Source organism: Trichomycterus rosablanca, chromosome 24 (genome assembly GCF_030014385.1).
Source record: "Trichomycterus rosablanca isolate fTriRos1 chromosome 24, fTriRos1.hap1, whole genome shotgun sequence".
NCBI lineage: Eukaryota > Metazoa > Chordata > Actinopteri > Siluriformes > Trichomycteridae > Trichomycterus > Trichomycterus rosablanca.
In genome coordinates this window covers 1286565-1302005 of record NC_086011.1, presented here as the reverse complement: position 1 = coordinate 1302005, position 15441 = coordinate 1286565, and the positions used below count along the sequence as shown (strand labels likewise).

At 43.9% G+C, this 15441-nt stretch overlaps 1 protein-coding gene across 2 annotated transcripts in view; it reads left to right on the top strand.

Annotated features, from left to right (window-relative positions):
• The window catches only part of syn2b (synapsin IIb), a 46144-nt gene continuing 30703 nt past the window's right edge, over positions 1–15441 (top strand). For both annotated transcript variants that reach the window (XM_062986684.1, XM_062986683.1), the window contains exon 1: positions 1–831. In XM_062986684.1, coding sequence (XP_062842754.1) covers positions 419–831 — 413 coding nt within the window. In that variant the 5' untranslated portion in view covers positions 1–418. The remainder of the gene's footprint in view (positions 832–15441) is intronic.

The following is a 15441-nucleotide window of genomic DNA, read 5'->3' as shown; positions in this document are numbered from 1 at the left end:
GAGAGAGAGAGAGAGAGAGAGAGAGAGAGAGCGAAAGAGACAGCGCGAGCGAGAGAAAGTGAGAGAAAGCAGGGGAAAGAGAGAGAGAGAGAGCAAGCAAAAGCAAAAGAGAGGGAGAGCCAGAGAGAGAGATAGTGCGAGAGAGAGAGAGTGAAAGAGAGAGAGAGCAGGGGAAAGAGAGAGAGGGAAAGAGCAAGCGAAAGCAAAAGAGAGGCAGAGCCAGAGAGAGAGATAGTGCGAGAGAGAGAGAGTGCGAGAGAGGGAGAGGTTGAGCATCTCTGGATCAGGCGGAGACTGAGGAGGAGAAACAGCAGAGCATCGTTCAGTCCAGCTCCTCAGGAGATCCATCTCGGTCAGCAGCGACCAGCGAGCGTCAGCGTCTCCGTCCTCCATCTCCATCGAGCTTCGACCCGCAGCCATGAACTTCCTGCGCCGTCGCCTCTCCGACAGCAGCTTCATCGCCAACCTGCCGAACGGCTACATGACCGACCTGCAGAGACCAGATCCTCCTCCACCTCCTCCTCCCAGCGCCTCCTCGGCCCAGGCTCCGTCCTCCACCACTCCGGGTCAGGCCACGTCCCCTGCTCCTCCTCCTCCCGCCGCATCTGCTGCTCCCGCTGCCCCCGCTGCTGCTCCCGCCGTGCCTCCGTCTGCCTCTCCGGTCCCCGAGCGCCGTCCCCAGGCCGCTCCGACCGGCTCGGGCTTTTTCAGCTCCATCACCAACGTGGTGAAGCAGACGGCAGCCTCGGCGGGTCTGGTGGACCACAGCAGCGTTCCCACCTCCAAGAAGTTCAAGGTGCTCCTGGTGATCGACGAGCCTACGCAGGAATGGTCAGTACACCCTCTGCATGCTTACTTTCCTTTCGCTTCATCTTTTGACCTTGTCAGGAGAAGGTGGTGCTGACCTTGTTTAGGAGAAGCTTCTGGTTGAGATGGTTGATGATGTTGATGATGGTTGAGTTCCTGTTGGGTTTTCTCAGTAGATCATATCGCCAAACGTATGCGCACACCCGTACTAATGACTGAGCTCAGGTCGATTTAGCCACACTCAGGTGCTTCTAACTTTTTTGGCAACAATTTGGGGAAGGCCCTTTCCTCTTTTAGCATGACTGCGCTCCTGTAGGCAAACCGAGGTCCGTAAAGACGTGCTTTGGTCCAACCAGAGCAACATTGGGAACATTGGCTTCCAGGGTTGTTATTCGTTGGAGGCTTTGCATGAGCTACACCATGAAGCCAAAAGTATGTAGACGCCTGTTCTACTTTTTAAGCTGAGGTAATTTATGCTTCTAACTTTTACAGCAGTAGTTTGGGGAAGGCCCTTCCCTGCTCAAGCAGATGTCCTGACCTCAGCGTGACCTTTTAATACCTTTGGGGTGCATTTGAACATTGATTGGAAGTCAAGCCTTTTTGACCAGCATCAGCCCCTGAGCTTACAAATACTCCTGGAACTGAATGGGTACAAATTCCCACACTCTTAAAAATCTCCAGGCAAACCTTACTCAAAATGTAAAGGCTGTTATGAAGTGGGGAAATCTTAGTTACATTCAACGTCCAGCTATCGGTTTTGGAATGGAATGTGTGACAAGCTTATGATCAGGTGTCCATATACTTTTGGCTATACATTGTGTTTTGCAATATAAGAAGAACTGTTGGATCTTATATTTTGACTCACAGTTTTATGCCTATTTTAGTCTCTCTCTTTTGGGTTGGTTTGGATGTTTCATGACGTGGTTTGTGGTTCTGGTTGAGATTAAAGATTTTGGAATCACACAGTGATTAAAACGGCCTCCTATCTTCTGGAGGAGCTTCCACACAGTTCTAAAGTGTGTCTGTGGTAATTTGTGCCTATTTAATCAAACGAGTATTTGTGAGCTCAAGCACTGATGTGGGCGCAAAAGCCCGGCTCGCAATTGTCCTTCCATTCCAATTCATCCCAAAAATATAACATGGGATTGATGCCAGAGCTCTGCTGTGCAGGCCACTGAAGTTCCTGTAGGCCAAATCAAGGTCCAAGAACCTCACTTAGTGCAGAGAGGCACAACCATGCTGAAACAAGGAAGGACCTTCCCCAAACTGTTGTTGCAAAATATAGAGGTCAGAGATCTTTGCAGGCCACTGAAGTTCATTTAGTATGAAGGCCACTGAAGGTCTGGTCCTTTAGATGGACCTTGCTTAGAGCACAGTGGCACAATCATGCTGAAACAAGGAAGGACCTTCCCCAAACTGTTCTCACAAAAGCTAGAGATCAAAGGTCTTTGCAGGCCACTAAAGTTCCTTTAGTCTGAAGCCCTCGGAAGGTCTAATCTTTTAGATGTTGTCCCAAAAGCTAGAGGCTGAAGGACCATCTGTGTAGCTTGAAAAGCTGCTGGTGGCTTCATATGTCTACGAGGAAGCACGTGCTAGCCCCTACCATCCAGGTCTACACAGGGAACCAGTTAGTAGATCAGAACTGACCATTGCAACATGAGGTGGCTTTTGGTTCCTATCAGGGTTTTTTTTTTTGGCTATGCTTGATCTTCTTGATCTTCTGATCTTCGTGGCATCTTCCTGCTTTGCTTGAAGGGTTTACTTGTGATTAAAGGATCAAGGGTTTGCAAAGCCAGTGTTCCAAGATGGTTTATCAATTATTGTGATTAGCTCAATGAAGCTGCTGTTAAAAACAGGCTGTAGCATCACGTCTTTCCAAGAAAGCTCATGCTAGACCCAGATGAAGGGTAAGAACAGACAGTTTGGGTTCATATCAAGCTTTATTGGTTTTGTTTGTGTGATTCTTGGTTTGGTGAACATCACATCTTTTTGATCTTCTGATCTTTGCAGAATAAGCTTAGGGTTTCTGTTAGGTTTTCCTGGCTTTGTTTACAAGCTGGGGTTCATACAGGAGCAACCGTCTCCCATATCTCATTCTGGATGAATCGGAGTGACTTGACAGCTACAGATGCTGTAGCACCTTTAAATAAGATGGAGTTCCTCCAGGCTCTTTCTGTGCTGCTCGTAAACTACTTTTAGGGTCGTTTTATTTGTGGGAGAAGAAAAACGACCCCAGAGAGGGTTCTCCTGATGCCAGATGCTAAATGCCAGCGGGGCGGTAAAATGCCTGCTTGTTTGATGGCTGGTAGGTCTCCGAGCTGAAGCGGGAGGAGATTCAGACTTGCATCAGCACCACATAAACAAACAAACAAACACTTGTGTTATTTGGGGGGTCACCACAGTGGATCCTTCTGGTTCACATACCAGATCCGGTACAGTTTTTATCCCTTCCTGACGCCGCCATCATTATTGTATCCAGGCTTGGGACCTGCACTGGGAGTGTACCAACAAGTGCACCTCCTAATGACCAGGCTGTTTGGATACCCAGTGCTGACCTGTGGCAGTGTGCCAGCATATAGGACTACTGTACCACCCAAACTTTTGGGTTTGCAGCTGACCGCTTCAAAGCTCCCCCAGTGAGACAAACTGTTTGATATGAGGCGGTAAAAGCAACATAAACAAATGCAGATTCGTCTCATATTCACACTTTGATGACGTTTTACCACTCAAGCCGAGCGCTGAACGAAACGGCGATTCGCGCCAAAGCTGCAGAAGTGCTGGCTGTCTGATGAACACCACAGTGTGAACAGAAAATCATTTGAGAATTTGAAACCAGCACCACTTACTGACCTTTAGCCATGGAGAGTTATTGTTGCTGGAATGCGATGGGTCAGCCGTAATTCTCTTGGCCGTATTTCTCTGTTTATTTGGCGGGTGAATCTAAGAGCCCTTAGACCTCGGAACAACCGCAACCTGTCCATCTTCCTCCCCTCAGACCATTAGCTTTATTAGTAAAGAGTTTTCCTCCATAACCACTCCGCCACACTGCCCTGCTAATGCGCCGATGCAGCTCTATCACTGTTACCACACTGTCCAAAAATAACTGCTCACTGCCGCGCCCACGCCGGCATTTTAGCTGTACGTGCACTGTACGGCCGAAGATACTCGGACACATAAACAAAACCTTGTTGGACATCACGTTCCAAGAAGAACAAACCAAAAAGTTGGGACAGGAGCAGATTTAATAATCATTTAAAGTGGCTTGGTGTGATTATTTTGAAATAAACATGGACACCCATGAAACAGACATCGTCCTCTGAAGAGGGCGACATGTGTTCTTCCAAAAGGTCCAAAATGTGGAATGTTTGTTACAGATGGTCAGATTGGTATCACTTTAATAAGACACAGCAGCACTGCTGGAGTTTTTAAACACCTCACTGTCACTGCTGGACTGAGAATAGTCCACCAACCAAAAATATCCAGCCAACAGCGCCCCGTTGGCAGCGTCCTGTGACCACTGATGAAGGTCTAGAAGGTCAGTAATTGTAGAACTACAAAGTGCTTCTATATGGTAAGTGGAGCTGATAAAATGGACAGTGAGTGTAGAAACAAGGAGGTGGTTTTAATGTTATGGCTGATCAGTGTTATTCACATTTTTTATAAGTCTGGACTGTTTAAGTTTAAGAAGTTGTAATAAAAAAACAATTTTGTTGTCACTATAATGTATATTTTTACATGAAGCGGCTTCTCAGAGGTTAATTACAGTACAGTGTTTAAATAAATGCATCTTTTTAGCCACTTACATGGCGCAGCAGTCAAATACTCTTCGCCAGCGGCTACGTTTTTATGACTTACACTAATAACACGCTCAGGTTGCTATTAACTCCTCACCCTGTAGCTGTGAATAATTATTTTATGAGTATTTAACATAAATAGTATTTTCATATAGAACTGAGTCGCCGCTCTTCTCTTAACCGCTTATCCAGTCAGAGTCATGGGGAGTGCTGGAGCCTATCCCAGCTTTTCAATGGGCGCAAGGCACACAGTAACACCCTGGGTGGGGCGCCTGTTCATTACAGGGCAAACACACACACACACACATTCACCTATAGGGCAATTCAGTGTCTCCAATTAACCTGACTGCATGTTTTTGGACTGTGGGAGAAAACCCAAGCAGACACGGGGAGAACATGCAAACTCTGCCCTGTCTGGAGATCAAACCCAGGACCTTCTTGCTGTGAGGCGACAGTGCTACCCACCGAGCCACCGTGCTGCTACATACGTACAGTATAATGAATAAAGAGTGCAGGGTCAGGGATTGTACAGCGCCCCTGGAGTCAGGAGGGTTAAGGGTCTTGCTCAAGGGCCCAACAGTGGCTGAGTAGCAGAAAGGGATTTAAACTCTCAACCTTTTGGTTGATAGCCCAAGGCTACCGCTGTCCCACTACAATCCATATTCTGTTTTCTTCTGCTGGCTTTTATTTCTTCTATTCTGTGAGATTCTTTAAACTGATTCTTTAATCTGATGTTTAAATTTACAACATTAATTTCTGTATTTTTTTTTCAGCAGAACGATAAGACGATACAGAAAACAGGTTCAACATAAACTGTTGTTTACTGTAACTGTAAATAAACAACCTGTTTCAAGCCCTACCACTGCCAGGTTGCCACTGTTGGGCCCTTGAGAAAGGCCCTTAACCCTCAATTGTTTAGACTGTACACTGTCACAGTGCTGTAAGTCGATTTGGATAAAAGCATCTGCTAAATGCTGATATTGTAAAACGTTTAACCAGATCTGCTTCATGAATAATCGATACACACCCGACAGCCAATCAGAAAGCAGGAATTTCCATGTCCAGCGTAGATCAATTAAATATAAATGACATAATTTTCATATACTTGCAGCCCTTCTTAAATCACACCCCATGTATAAAAGTATTAGTCTGCTTGGATTGTTCTCAGGCCGCCGGTTAAACGAGCCGTCCAGTCCAGCAGTCCCCACACTGACAGGTCAAGCTAATGATCCAGAATCTCTGTACGATAATAAACCAGACCTCAGACCCGCCTGAGCACAGATCAGATCGACTCCAGCCAGGATTCCGGCTCGGAGGAGTGAGCCGACACCGGTTTCCTTTATCTGTATGGATTTAGATTTCTTTATGCGGGGTAGTGCAGACCTTCCAGCGTATCGACCCAGATCTCTGGCTCACGCTCGCCTACAGTCGTCTTCACTAAATCAATAAAGGATCCATGTTTATGTTCTAATTCCTTCCATTTGGGAGATGACGGTGTGTGTGTGTGTGCGTGTGTGTGTGTGTGTGTGTATATTGTTCTGCTTTTAATTACACAGACGTGTAAAGATGATTTCATTTTTACTTTTATTTACTTTTTCAGCATTTAGGCAACACTTTTATCCAAAGTGACTTACAGAACAGTGACAGTGTTAAATCTAACCATCTGAGTGTTAAGGGCCCGACAGTGACAACCTGGCAGTGGTGAGGTTTGAACCAGCAACCTTCCGATTACTAATCCAGTACCTTTACTGCTAGGCTACAACTGTAGACCCACTGATACGTCTAATGACACTGAATTACCATATTTTGATTCAGTAAAGCATTTATTAATTCATTCATTGTCTGTTTTACCACCGTTTTATCCTGGTCAGGGTCGCGGTGGGTACAATTCACTGGGCGAAAGGCAGGAAACACCCCTGACAGGTTGCCAGTCCATCACAGGGCACACACACACACACACACACTCCCAGAACCTCACTTGTATGTGAATTGGTTTACTGATTAAGGTACTGAACTAGTAATCAGTAGGTCACTGGTTCAAGTCCCACCACTGCCAGGTTGCTGCTGCTTGGCCCTTGAGCAAGGCTCTTAACCCTCAATTGCTCAGACTGTATACTGTAACTGTAATGTAAGTCGCTTTGGATAAAGGTGTCTGCTAAATGCTGAAAATGTAAATGTTATGGTTTGCCCTCCTGACCTTGGATTAGATCTCTGTAATAGGGCAGTAGTAGCCTAGCTGTTAAGGTACTGAATGAGTATTTAAAAAAGCTTAGACTGTATGCTGTCACAGTACTGCAAGTCGCTTTGGATAAAAGCGTCCGCTAAATGCTGAAGACGTCAATGTAAATGCTGAGGCTGAGTGTCCCAGGGTTTTCCTGATTAAAATATCTCGAATCTTTAATGTGCAGGCTGGCGATGCCACGTTTATGTGAATATTATTCTAACGCCATCTCAGAAAGACATGAAAGGTTTTCAGGTTTTACTGGAATACCCTTGAGAAGCACCTCTGTGGAGATCTGGTGAAGGACGGCTCTCTGAAGGCCCGATCACGTGACTGTGGGATAAAACGGGACGTGATGAATCATGGCTCGGCGCGGGGAGGGGTCGCATCTGTGCCGAGCGTGTGACGTGTGGGTGGATAGATGCGCTCGTGACTGTGTGTGTGAGTGTGTGTGTGTTCAGAGCCTGTACATGCGCTGTACGTTAAACGGTGGTGTTTGTGTGTGTTTGGTTCAGACTTCCTCACTGTCTGTGTTTGTAAGAGCGTGTTGACTGCCGGGGGAGCAGGTGCCGGGGCGGGGCTCGAGTCTCCCCACGCGTCCACACCGAAGCCATGACGTCCGTCTGACGTCCATCAAGACACACACAGTGGAGATCATCACACACACACGCACAATTTTATTTGACTACTACTTACATATAGTACCATTATAATTTTTTTGATGTTACTATTCGCACTGCTATTGTTGTTGGTATTTTAAAATGTTTTTTTCTATATTTTTAAAATTTTATTATTATTATTTCTATTCTTATTATTATTATTATAAAGATTTTTATTAATTTTATTATTATTTTTATTATTTTTATTAATGTTATTAGTATTACTATTATTTTTTATTATTATCATTATTATTACTATTTCTATTTTTCTTATTATTAGTATTATTATTCTTTTTTATTATTAGTAGTAGTTTTTTTTAGATATTATCATTATTACTATTACAATTATTATTATTATATTATTGTTATTATTATTCATTTTCATTTTCATTTTCAGCATTTAGCAGACGCTTTTATCCAAAGCGACTTACACAATGAGCAATTGAGGGTTAAGGGCCTTGCTCAGGGACCCAACAGTGGCAACTTGGTGGTGGCGGGGCTTGAACCGGCAACCTTCTGTTTACTAGTCCAGTACCTTAACCACTGAGCTATCACTGGCCCTATTATTATTATTATTATATTATTATTATTTCTATTTTTCTTCTTTTTCTTCTTTTTATTACTATTATTATATTAGTATTATTATTATTATTATTATATTATTATTATTATATTTTTAATCTGTTTCTTAAACCCTTAACCGAGCTTTTGCAATATGAGCAAATTAAATCATTTTAAAGCTGTTTTTGGGCAAGGAAGCATATAATTCAGTTCATGCCCTACAGTCGTCAGACTGCCACTGGTGGGCCCCTGAGCAAGGCCCCTATACCTGTTATATTTGTTCACAATCATAGGTTGTACCTTAAGCACTGAATGTGAATGTACAGCAGCTGAGATCCAGAGTAAATAAAAAGCTGCTGGAACTTGGGTGACACTGCCCACAGTCAAGCAAGCGTTACATTAACATGACTTTCCATAATAAAGCTTGCTTGACTATGGGCAGTGTCACCCATGTTTTGCCAGCTTTTAATTAACTGCAGACCTGTTTTATTTCCCAGAGTCATTTCTTTTCAGCGTGAGGTGACGGTTTGGGGTCTCGTTCTCAGGATTAAAGATCCTCTCCACCCTCGCGTCTCCACCCTAACGGCTCCGGCTGCGCTCAGAGGTGCTGTAAAGCTCTCAGTAAGCATGACGACCGATTGGACCCTTAGGAATAAACACTGTGCATATGGGACTCCCAACCCCCCTAACAACACACCAGAAAATCAGTGAAGTCCAGTTACAGTTTGTCAGGGGGTCAGTATTTAAATCATGGATCTTTAATCTAATCAGAGCGGCACAGAACTGCGTTTGGCATTTTTATTTATTTATTGATAATAAAAGTGAGTTCTTTTATTACAGGTTTTTTGCTGGATTAAACTTCGTGGCAATGCCTCAGTTTTCAGGGGTGCGGGTGGCAGCAGTGACAAAAAAATATACTTCAATTGCTCAACTGTACTGGGTGCAAAATGAGAAGCAAAAGGCTTAAAAATAAATAAATAAAAAAAATAAAAAATAAACCAACCGAGCATCCTGATTGGATTAGAAGTCACTTTCTTGCCATTGAAACAGCGCCTCCTACTGTCTGGCCAAGAGAAACGGCTTTATATTAATGTTACATAAATATAGATTTACATTTTCAGCATTCAGCAGACTCCTATATCCAAAGCGACGTACAATCAATGCTGTATACATTGCAAGCAATTGAGGGTTGAGGGCCTTGATCAATGGCCCAACAGTGGCAAGCCAAGCTGGCAGATGTGCTGCTTGAACCAGCGACCTTCTGATTACTAAGCCTCTACCTTAACCGTTGAACTATATGACGGCTTTAGTTCTGCAGAACTTTCAGTTTGAAACGATCTGTGCAGTCAGACGTGGGATGTAACGTGTGTATCGGCTGTGTTCCGAAACACAGCGCTTTGTCTCTGTGTGCTCTTTGTGCAGTCTTTGCAGGATTTTTTGCAAGATCGCCGTGCGTTGGTGTAATTCACTTCAGTCGCTCCATCATCCGTGATAAATGAGCCACAGTAAAAGCTTTTACTCCACACAGCGCTGAGAGGGAATCAGACTCGGTGCACTCTTCACTCTCAGTAAACACCACACGGCCAAAAGTATTCGGACACCCGACCATGAGCCTGTTAGTCTGACGTCCCATTTCGAAAACAAACAGTATTACAACAGAGTGTCAACTAGAATAACAGCCGCTCTTTTGCTAAGGCTTCTCACAACCTGAGACTTTGAAGTACGTCTGTGGGGATTTGTGCCTGTTCAGTCAAAAGATGTCAGCATTCCGATTCGGGTTCATTCCAGAGATCAGGGGTCTGTGTAGTCATGCCTTTCCTAAACTTAGGACCTTCCCTAAACTACATATAAAGTGTATAAAAACACTGAATTATATAAAACATCAGGTGCATTTAGGTGAGTGTGGTGTGAGAGTTAGCGCCGGATTCATTTTGTACCCGTTCAGCAGCTTTATTAAGATTTAAATGGGAAGAAAACCATAAACCCGCCTCATTAATTTAAATCTAATCCTGTTAACCTTCAGCGTCGATGGTCTGGATATTGATTCTGTATTGAACTGAGTTTTTAGCCTCACTGACCTCAGTGCACGGAGGGTCAGACCCTGATGAAGAAGAAGCCTCGTTTAGAAGACCTTCAGATCCGAGGTTGATCCGGTTAATAGAATCAAGTCTATTCATTACACGTTCGTTTATTATGGGTACACCTACATTCAGCAGCGTGCATTTATAACCATAAAACCCTTAAACTGTTGTAACAGGACAGAATCCAGACCTAATTGCAGCTTATTAAATCGTTTCCAGACTCGTTTGACCCTTGGAGTTGTGTTGTAATAACACAACACAGACATCATTTTCAGACACTTTAACTGGTAATGCCTAGTTCACACTACACGATTTTTGGCCAGATTTCGCTCGGCGACTGGTCGGCGATTGATTTTCCGGGTCGGGAGCAACTCAGCGTTCGCTCGGCGATCAAAACTCGGCTCTCAGTCGCTATGTGTGAACTATCCAACAACTCGACCCAACCGGCTCGCCGAGCGCTCGGCGACTGGATCGAGTTTTCTAGCAAGCCAGATATCTGATCTCAGATGTACGACTGGAAATGAGTGACATGTCGAACAGCCAATGAGAACGCAGGATACAGCGTGAGGGGAAATGCAGGAGAGGATATAGTTTATATCAGGATACACCGGCACACACACGCGTTTTACAGTATTTCTGATTTGATCCTCTACAAAACATAACACCCACGCTGCATTACAAAATTATTAATTAACCTCCAACTTACTACAGAACCATCTATACTGTTTGTGTTGCCAAATCCACTCAGATTCATTTATTTTCCTCTTTGATTTTACGCTGCACATCAGCTCACAAACTTTGATCACTCGCTACTTGTTGACGTGCATTTTTGGACGTGGTATCATTAAACCCCTCGTCACTTCTCGCGTTTGTTCTCGTGACTAAACGTAGAGAAGCTCACCTGCGATTCCAGTTGGTGATGGATCGTGTAGTGTGAAACCCCCGATCGCCGATCAGTCGTGTAGTGTGAAATATACACTGACTGAAAGACTCCCGAGTGCAAAAGATTCAGTCGTGTAGTGTGAACTGTACAGCGACCTGACGACTGGGAAAGTCGTGTAGTGTGAACTTGGCATAACGTGAAACATAAAATAATAACCAAAAACAAAATTCTCCTCTTCCAGAACCAATCCTTTACAGCTGGCACTCAGTGTGCACTGTTCTTTGGGAAGCTGCAAAACCTGGAATCATAATTCAGGGTCGTAGGTTCCAGAGAACACATTCCCACCACTCCAGAGTATAACAGGAGTGTTCTTTATACCAGCGCTTCCCAACCTTTTTTGCACCATGGACCGGTTTCATATAAAATATAATTCCACAGACCGGTGGGAGGAAAATTTTAAATAGAATACCTACACTGCTCACACATGAGCTTTTTTCACTTCAACGAGACGCTGCTTCCACCTGGGGGTGATATGAGATGATAAACACCCGTGTGTTGGAAATAAAAGCAGCGTTTTAATGGCTGATGTAGCAGCTCTAATTATTTATTCTTTCTTTTTATTTATTATAAATGACCCATGGACTGGTACCGGTCCGCCGTTGGGGACGTCTGCTTTATACCACCCCATCCAATCCGTTCTAGACTTTCTGAGCTAACGTATAACGTAGGACAAACTGTCGCTGTTGAGCAAAAATAACAATAAATAAAATAACAAATATAATAAAACACTGTAATTTAGAAGATCTACACACGTTAGTCCACATGATGAGTGTTTTGTCTGTATTGGACGTGACATTAACATTAATTCTGTATTTTAACAGTAGAAACGTTCAGTCCTGGCAGTGAGGAACGATCTGTAATGACTGGATTTGACAGGAGCTCATAAATCACGTCGATCTAATCGTGTCTGAGAGGCTCTTATGAAAACCTGATGTGAGGAAGCCTGTGAATTGTGCAGCGTGCTGATTCTGTTCGGGGCGATAACATTCAGAGACGGCAAACACACATTCACTTTGTTTTGTTCAACGTCAGAGCTGTTCAGCGTCAGGCCGCTTTAATAAAAAACACGTCGTCCAGCCGGTCAGTCACGTCCTGCAGGTACAGTGGCTCTGAACTGTGAAACTAAATTATTTAAAAATAATCAAAACAACCAATCATTATGTTTTTTCTATTTATTTATGCATTTTTCTCCCGATTTAGCGTGGTCAGTCTGTCTTCCGCTGCTGTGGATCCCTGATTGCATTCGAGGAGGGTTATACTGCTGCTCATGTGCCCTCCGACGCATGCTCAGTCCTAGCAGACCCCTTCTTTATACCCATGCATTCTGCACAGGCGCCTTTATCTGCTAACCAGGGTCCTTACACAGCGTTTGAAGACCCCACCCACTTGGTCCGGTCATTTTCCCACCCAGCAAACACGGTTGCCAATTGTGCCCGCTAGATGCCGCCCAGGCGACCGGTAGCAGAGCCGAGATCGAACCGGGGTGTTCAATATCCCACTGCGCCACCCGGGCACCATTAGTATGGGTTTTTATGTTGTTTATTGTTTTTTTTATTTATTACTTATTATTTGTTGTTGTTGTTTATAGTTTTTTTATTTATTACTTATTATTATTTATACTTATTATTATTACATATTTATTACATGTTATTATTTAAGGTAGATTAGCCTATTAAGCTGCTACGCCAGGGCATCCTTCATCCTCTTCATTCTTCCAGTTTAAACCAGATGTGTTTTGGATTTTTAATGCTGATCTGTGGTTGGCATGTTCACCAGCATTACTAATGCACTTAAAAGCAAATAACGCAAATTTAGATGATTATTTATCGTATTAAAATGATCTGACCTTTGCAGAGTGATTAACCCGAGTGTCCTGTAAGATTTTGCTGATTAACTGGCGCACGGTTGGCACGTCAGTGTCGGTCCCAAATGAGCCGCTCTGACTCAGCGCTACGTGACTCCGGGCTGCCTGTTAATAACCCACAAGACACCCAAACATTATGTGTGCTGCCCCCGCCGGGCCCTCGTGGGCTCTACATGTGTTCATCTCAGCCCACAGTGCCCCCTGACACCCCCCAAACGTTCCCACCCCCCGTTTATCTGGGCCAAACTTAACACTGTTTTGTCTTTAATCACATTTGTGTTGCTGGTTATGTTAGATTAGATTTTTGTTTACTTTGTTTACTAGGTTTTTGTTTACTAGAGAATGTAAAGAATCTTTAGGTTTATATCAGACAGGGGACTGAACCTGGTTCTGACCAACTATAGTGAAACAGGTTAAATATAAATTGATTATTAAAATCTATTAAAATAAAAAATTATTGGTTTAAAGGGAATTGAATGGACGAGGGCGGCACAACAAGAGGGTTTGGGTCCTTTCTGTTTGGAGTTTGCATGTTCTCCCTGTGTCCATGTGGGTTTCCTCCGTGTGCTCCGGTTTCCTCCCACAGTTTTAAAGACATGCAGTCAGGCCGACTGGAGATACTAGAAATAACCGTAAGTGTGGATGTGTGTGTGAATGTGTGTGTGTTTCCTACCTTTCATCTAATGAATCAGACCCACTGCGACCCTGACCAGGATAAAGAGGTGCTAATACAGACAATGAATGACTTAATGAACGGACATGTAGTGTGTTCCGATTCCCTCAGTTTTCCGCTGCTCTGCGTTCATGTTGGTCCTCGCTGCGTCCTGAGGCCTCGTCACGATGTCAGAGTCTGTCAGCATGGCTTCACATCAGCACATAATCCAGGTCACGCGTGTCCTCGGCATGTCCTCGCCGTGTCCTCACCATGTCCTCGCGGTGTCCTCAGGCTACGTTACAGCTGTTTTCTTCAGTCACGTCCTGCTAGGAAAAGCTGAAATGATTCACCACAGGGTTCACTTTACTGCCTCCAACATTTTCTTTTCTAATGATGCTATTAATTCTTACAAAATCTCAGTGGTTTTTGCTTCTAAATGCTTCTAAGGCTTCTTTAGTTTTAAAATCAGCTGTGCTATCGACCTACCTGGGCGCTCAACAGACACAACTGGCCGTGTCTGAGGTAGCGAGGACGACCGGGTTCCTCATCACTGCTGCAGTCGCGACCTCTGGTGGCTGGTCGAGGCTCCTGCACAAAGGAGTGTGGACTCCACCTCCTGGCGGGTGAAAAGAAGTGACGGTTTTATATTTAATATTAATTTTATATGGGGTCCAAATACTTTAGGCCATGTAGTGCATGAAACTCATGTTGCACATCCTGTAAAGAAAACACAGCACAAACAAAATCACAACAAACGCTGAGCGCTAGTTCACGCTGCCAAAATAGAAATAACGAAAAAACACACTGGCATTGGTTCGAGGAGATCGCCATGGCAACACACTTCAGAATTAGTGTGTGTTTGCATACGAGACTCGTTTAACGTTGAATAACGGCGCTGGTTTATTGCACTATTTCAGTCGTGAGGGGAAACGCACTCACTAATCTCACTAATTACAGTCAGTGATCTTTTATCGACGCCTCCGCAGTTCACCTCCACATTTTATCCTCCGTTCCACATCCTCTCCACCTCCCCTCCACCAACAACGACTGAAATACGAAGGTTAAAATAAACCGGTCCGTCTGGTTAGACTGGTAATCGTGGACACAGGGAGAGACACCGGTGATGGATGGACGACACGTGAGCGCTCGTCCATCAGCGATTATATCGAAATAAAAACACCGACACCAGCGTGTGAGGCGCATCTGCTGCAAAAAACATCTGCATCTGTGTCGCAGAACATCTGCAGCTCTGTGACAGCAGGTTCTTCATCCCCAACCATGCAGCGCTGACAGAACATCATAGAAGATCATCAGCTGAATCTAAAAATGAAGTCAAGCTACTGAATATACTGTCAAACATCACAAGAGAAGCTTTTATTAAAAACATGACGTGATAAACAGCCCACAGAGCTAAAAAAAATAATAAAGACGCCAGTTTCGGTTCCTCAATCAGGGCCAAAAAGAACCAGGTTTGTTTTGTGAGGCCGTTAGAGTATAGAGTATCATTTCAGATTATCAGATTTTTTTTTTAGAAAAGCCTTGTCTATTTTGGGGGGGGGGGGGGGGGTGAAGAGCACTTAAAGAAAACCCACATGTTGGAAAACATGCTAAACCTCTTATGGAGTGTGGGGCTTTGTGGGTTCAACTCTTGACTACTCACTTTTATAATATAATAATTACAATAAGGTAATAATTCATCATCATTAAATGTTATTACTTTTTATAAATAAAATCATTTGGGTCACATTACACGCCAGGAATCAAGACATCGTGTAATAATACTCTTGTGCCCCAGAATCTACCAGAGTACATCCTTGGAAAGCGCGAAGATAGAGGTTATTGTAACGCTGCAGAAA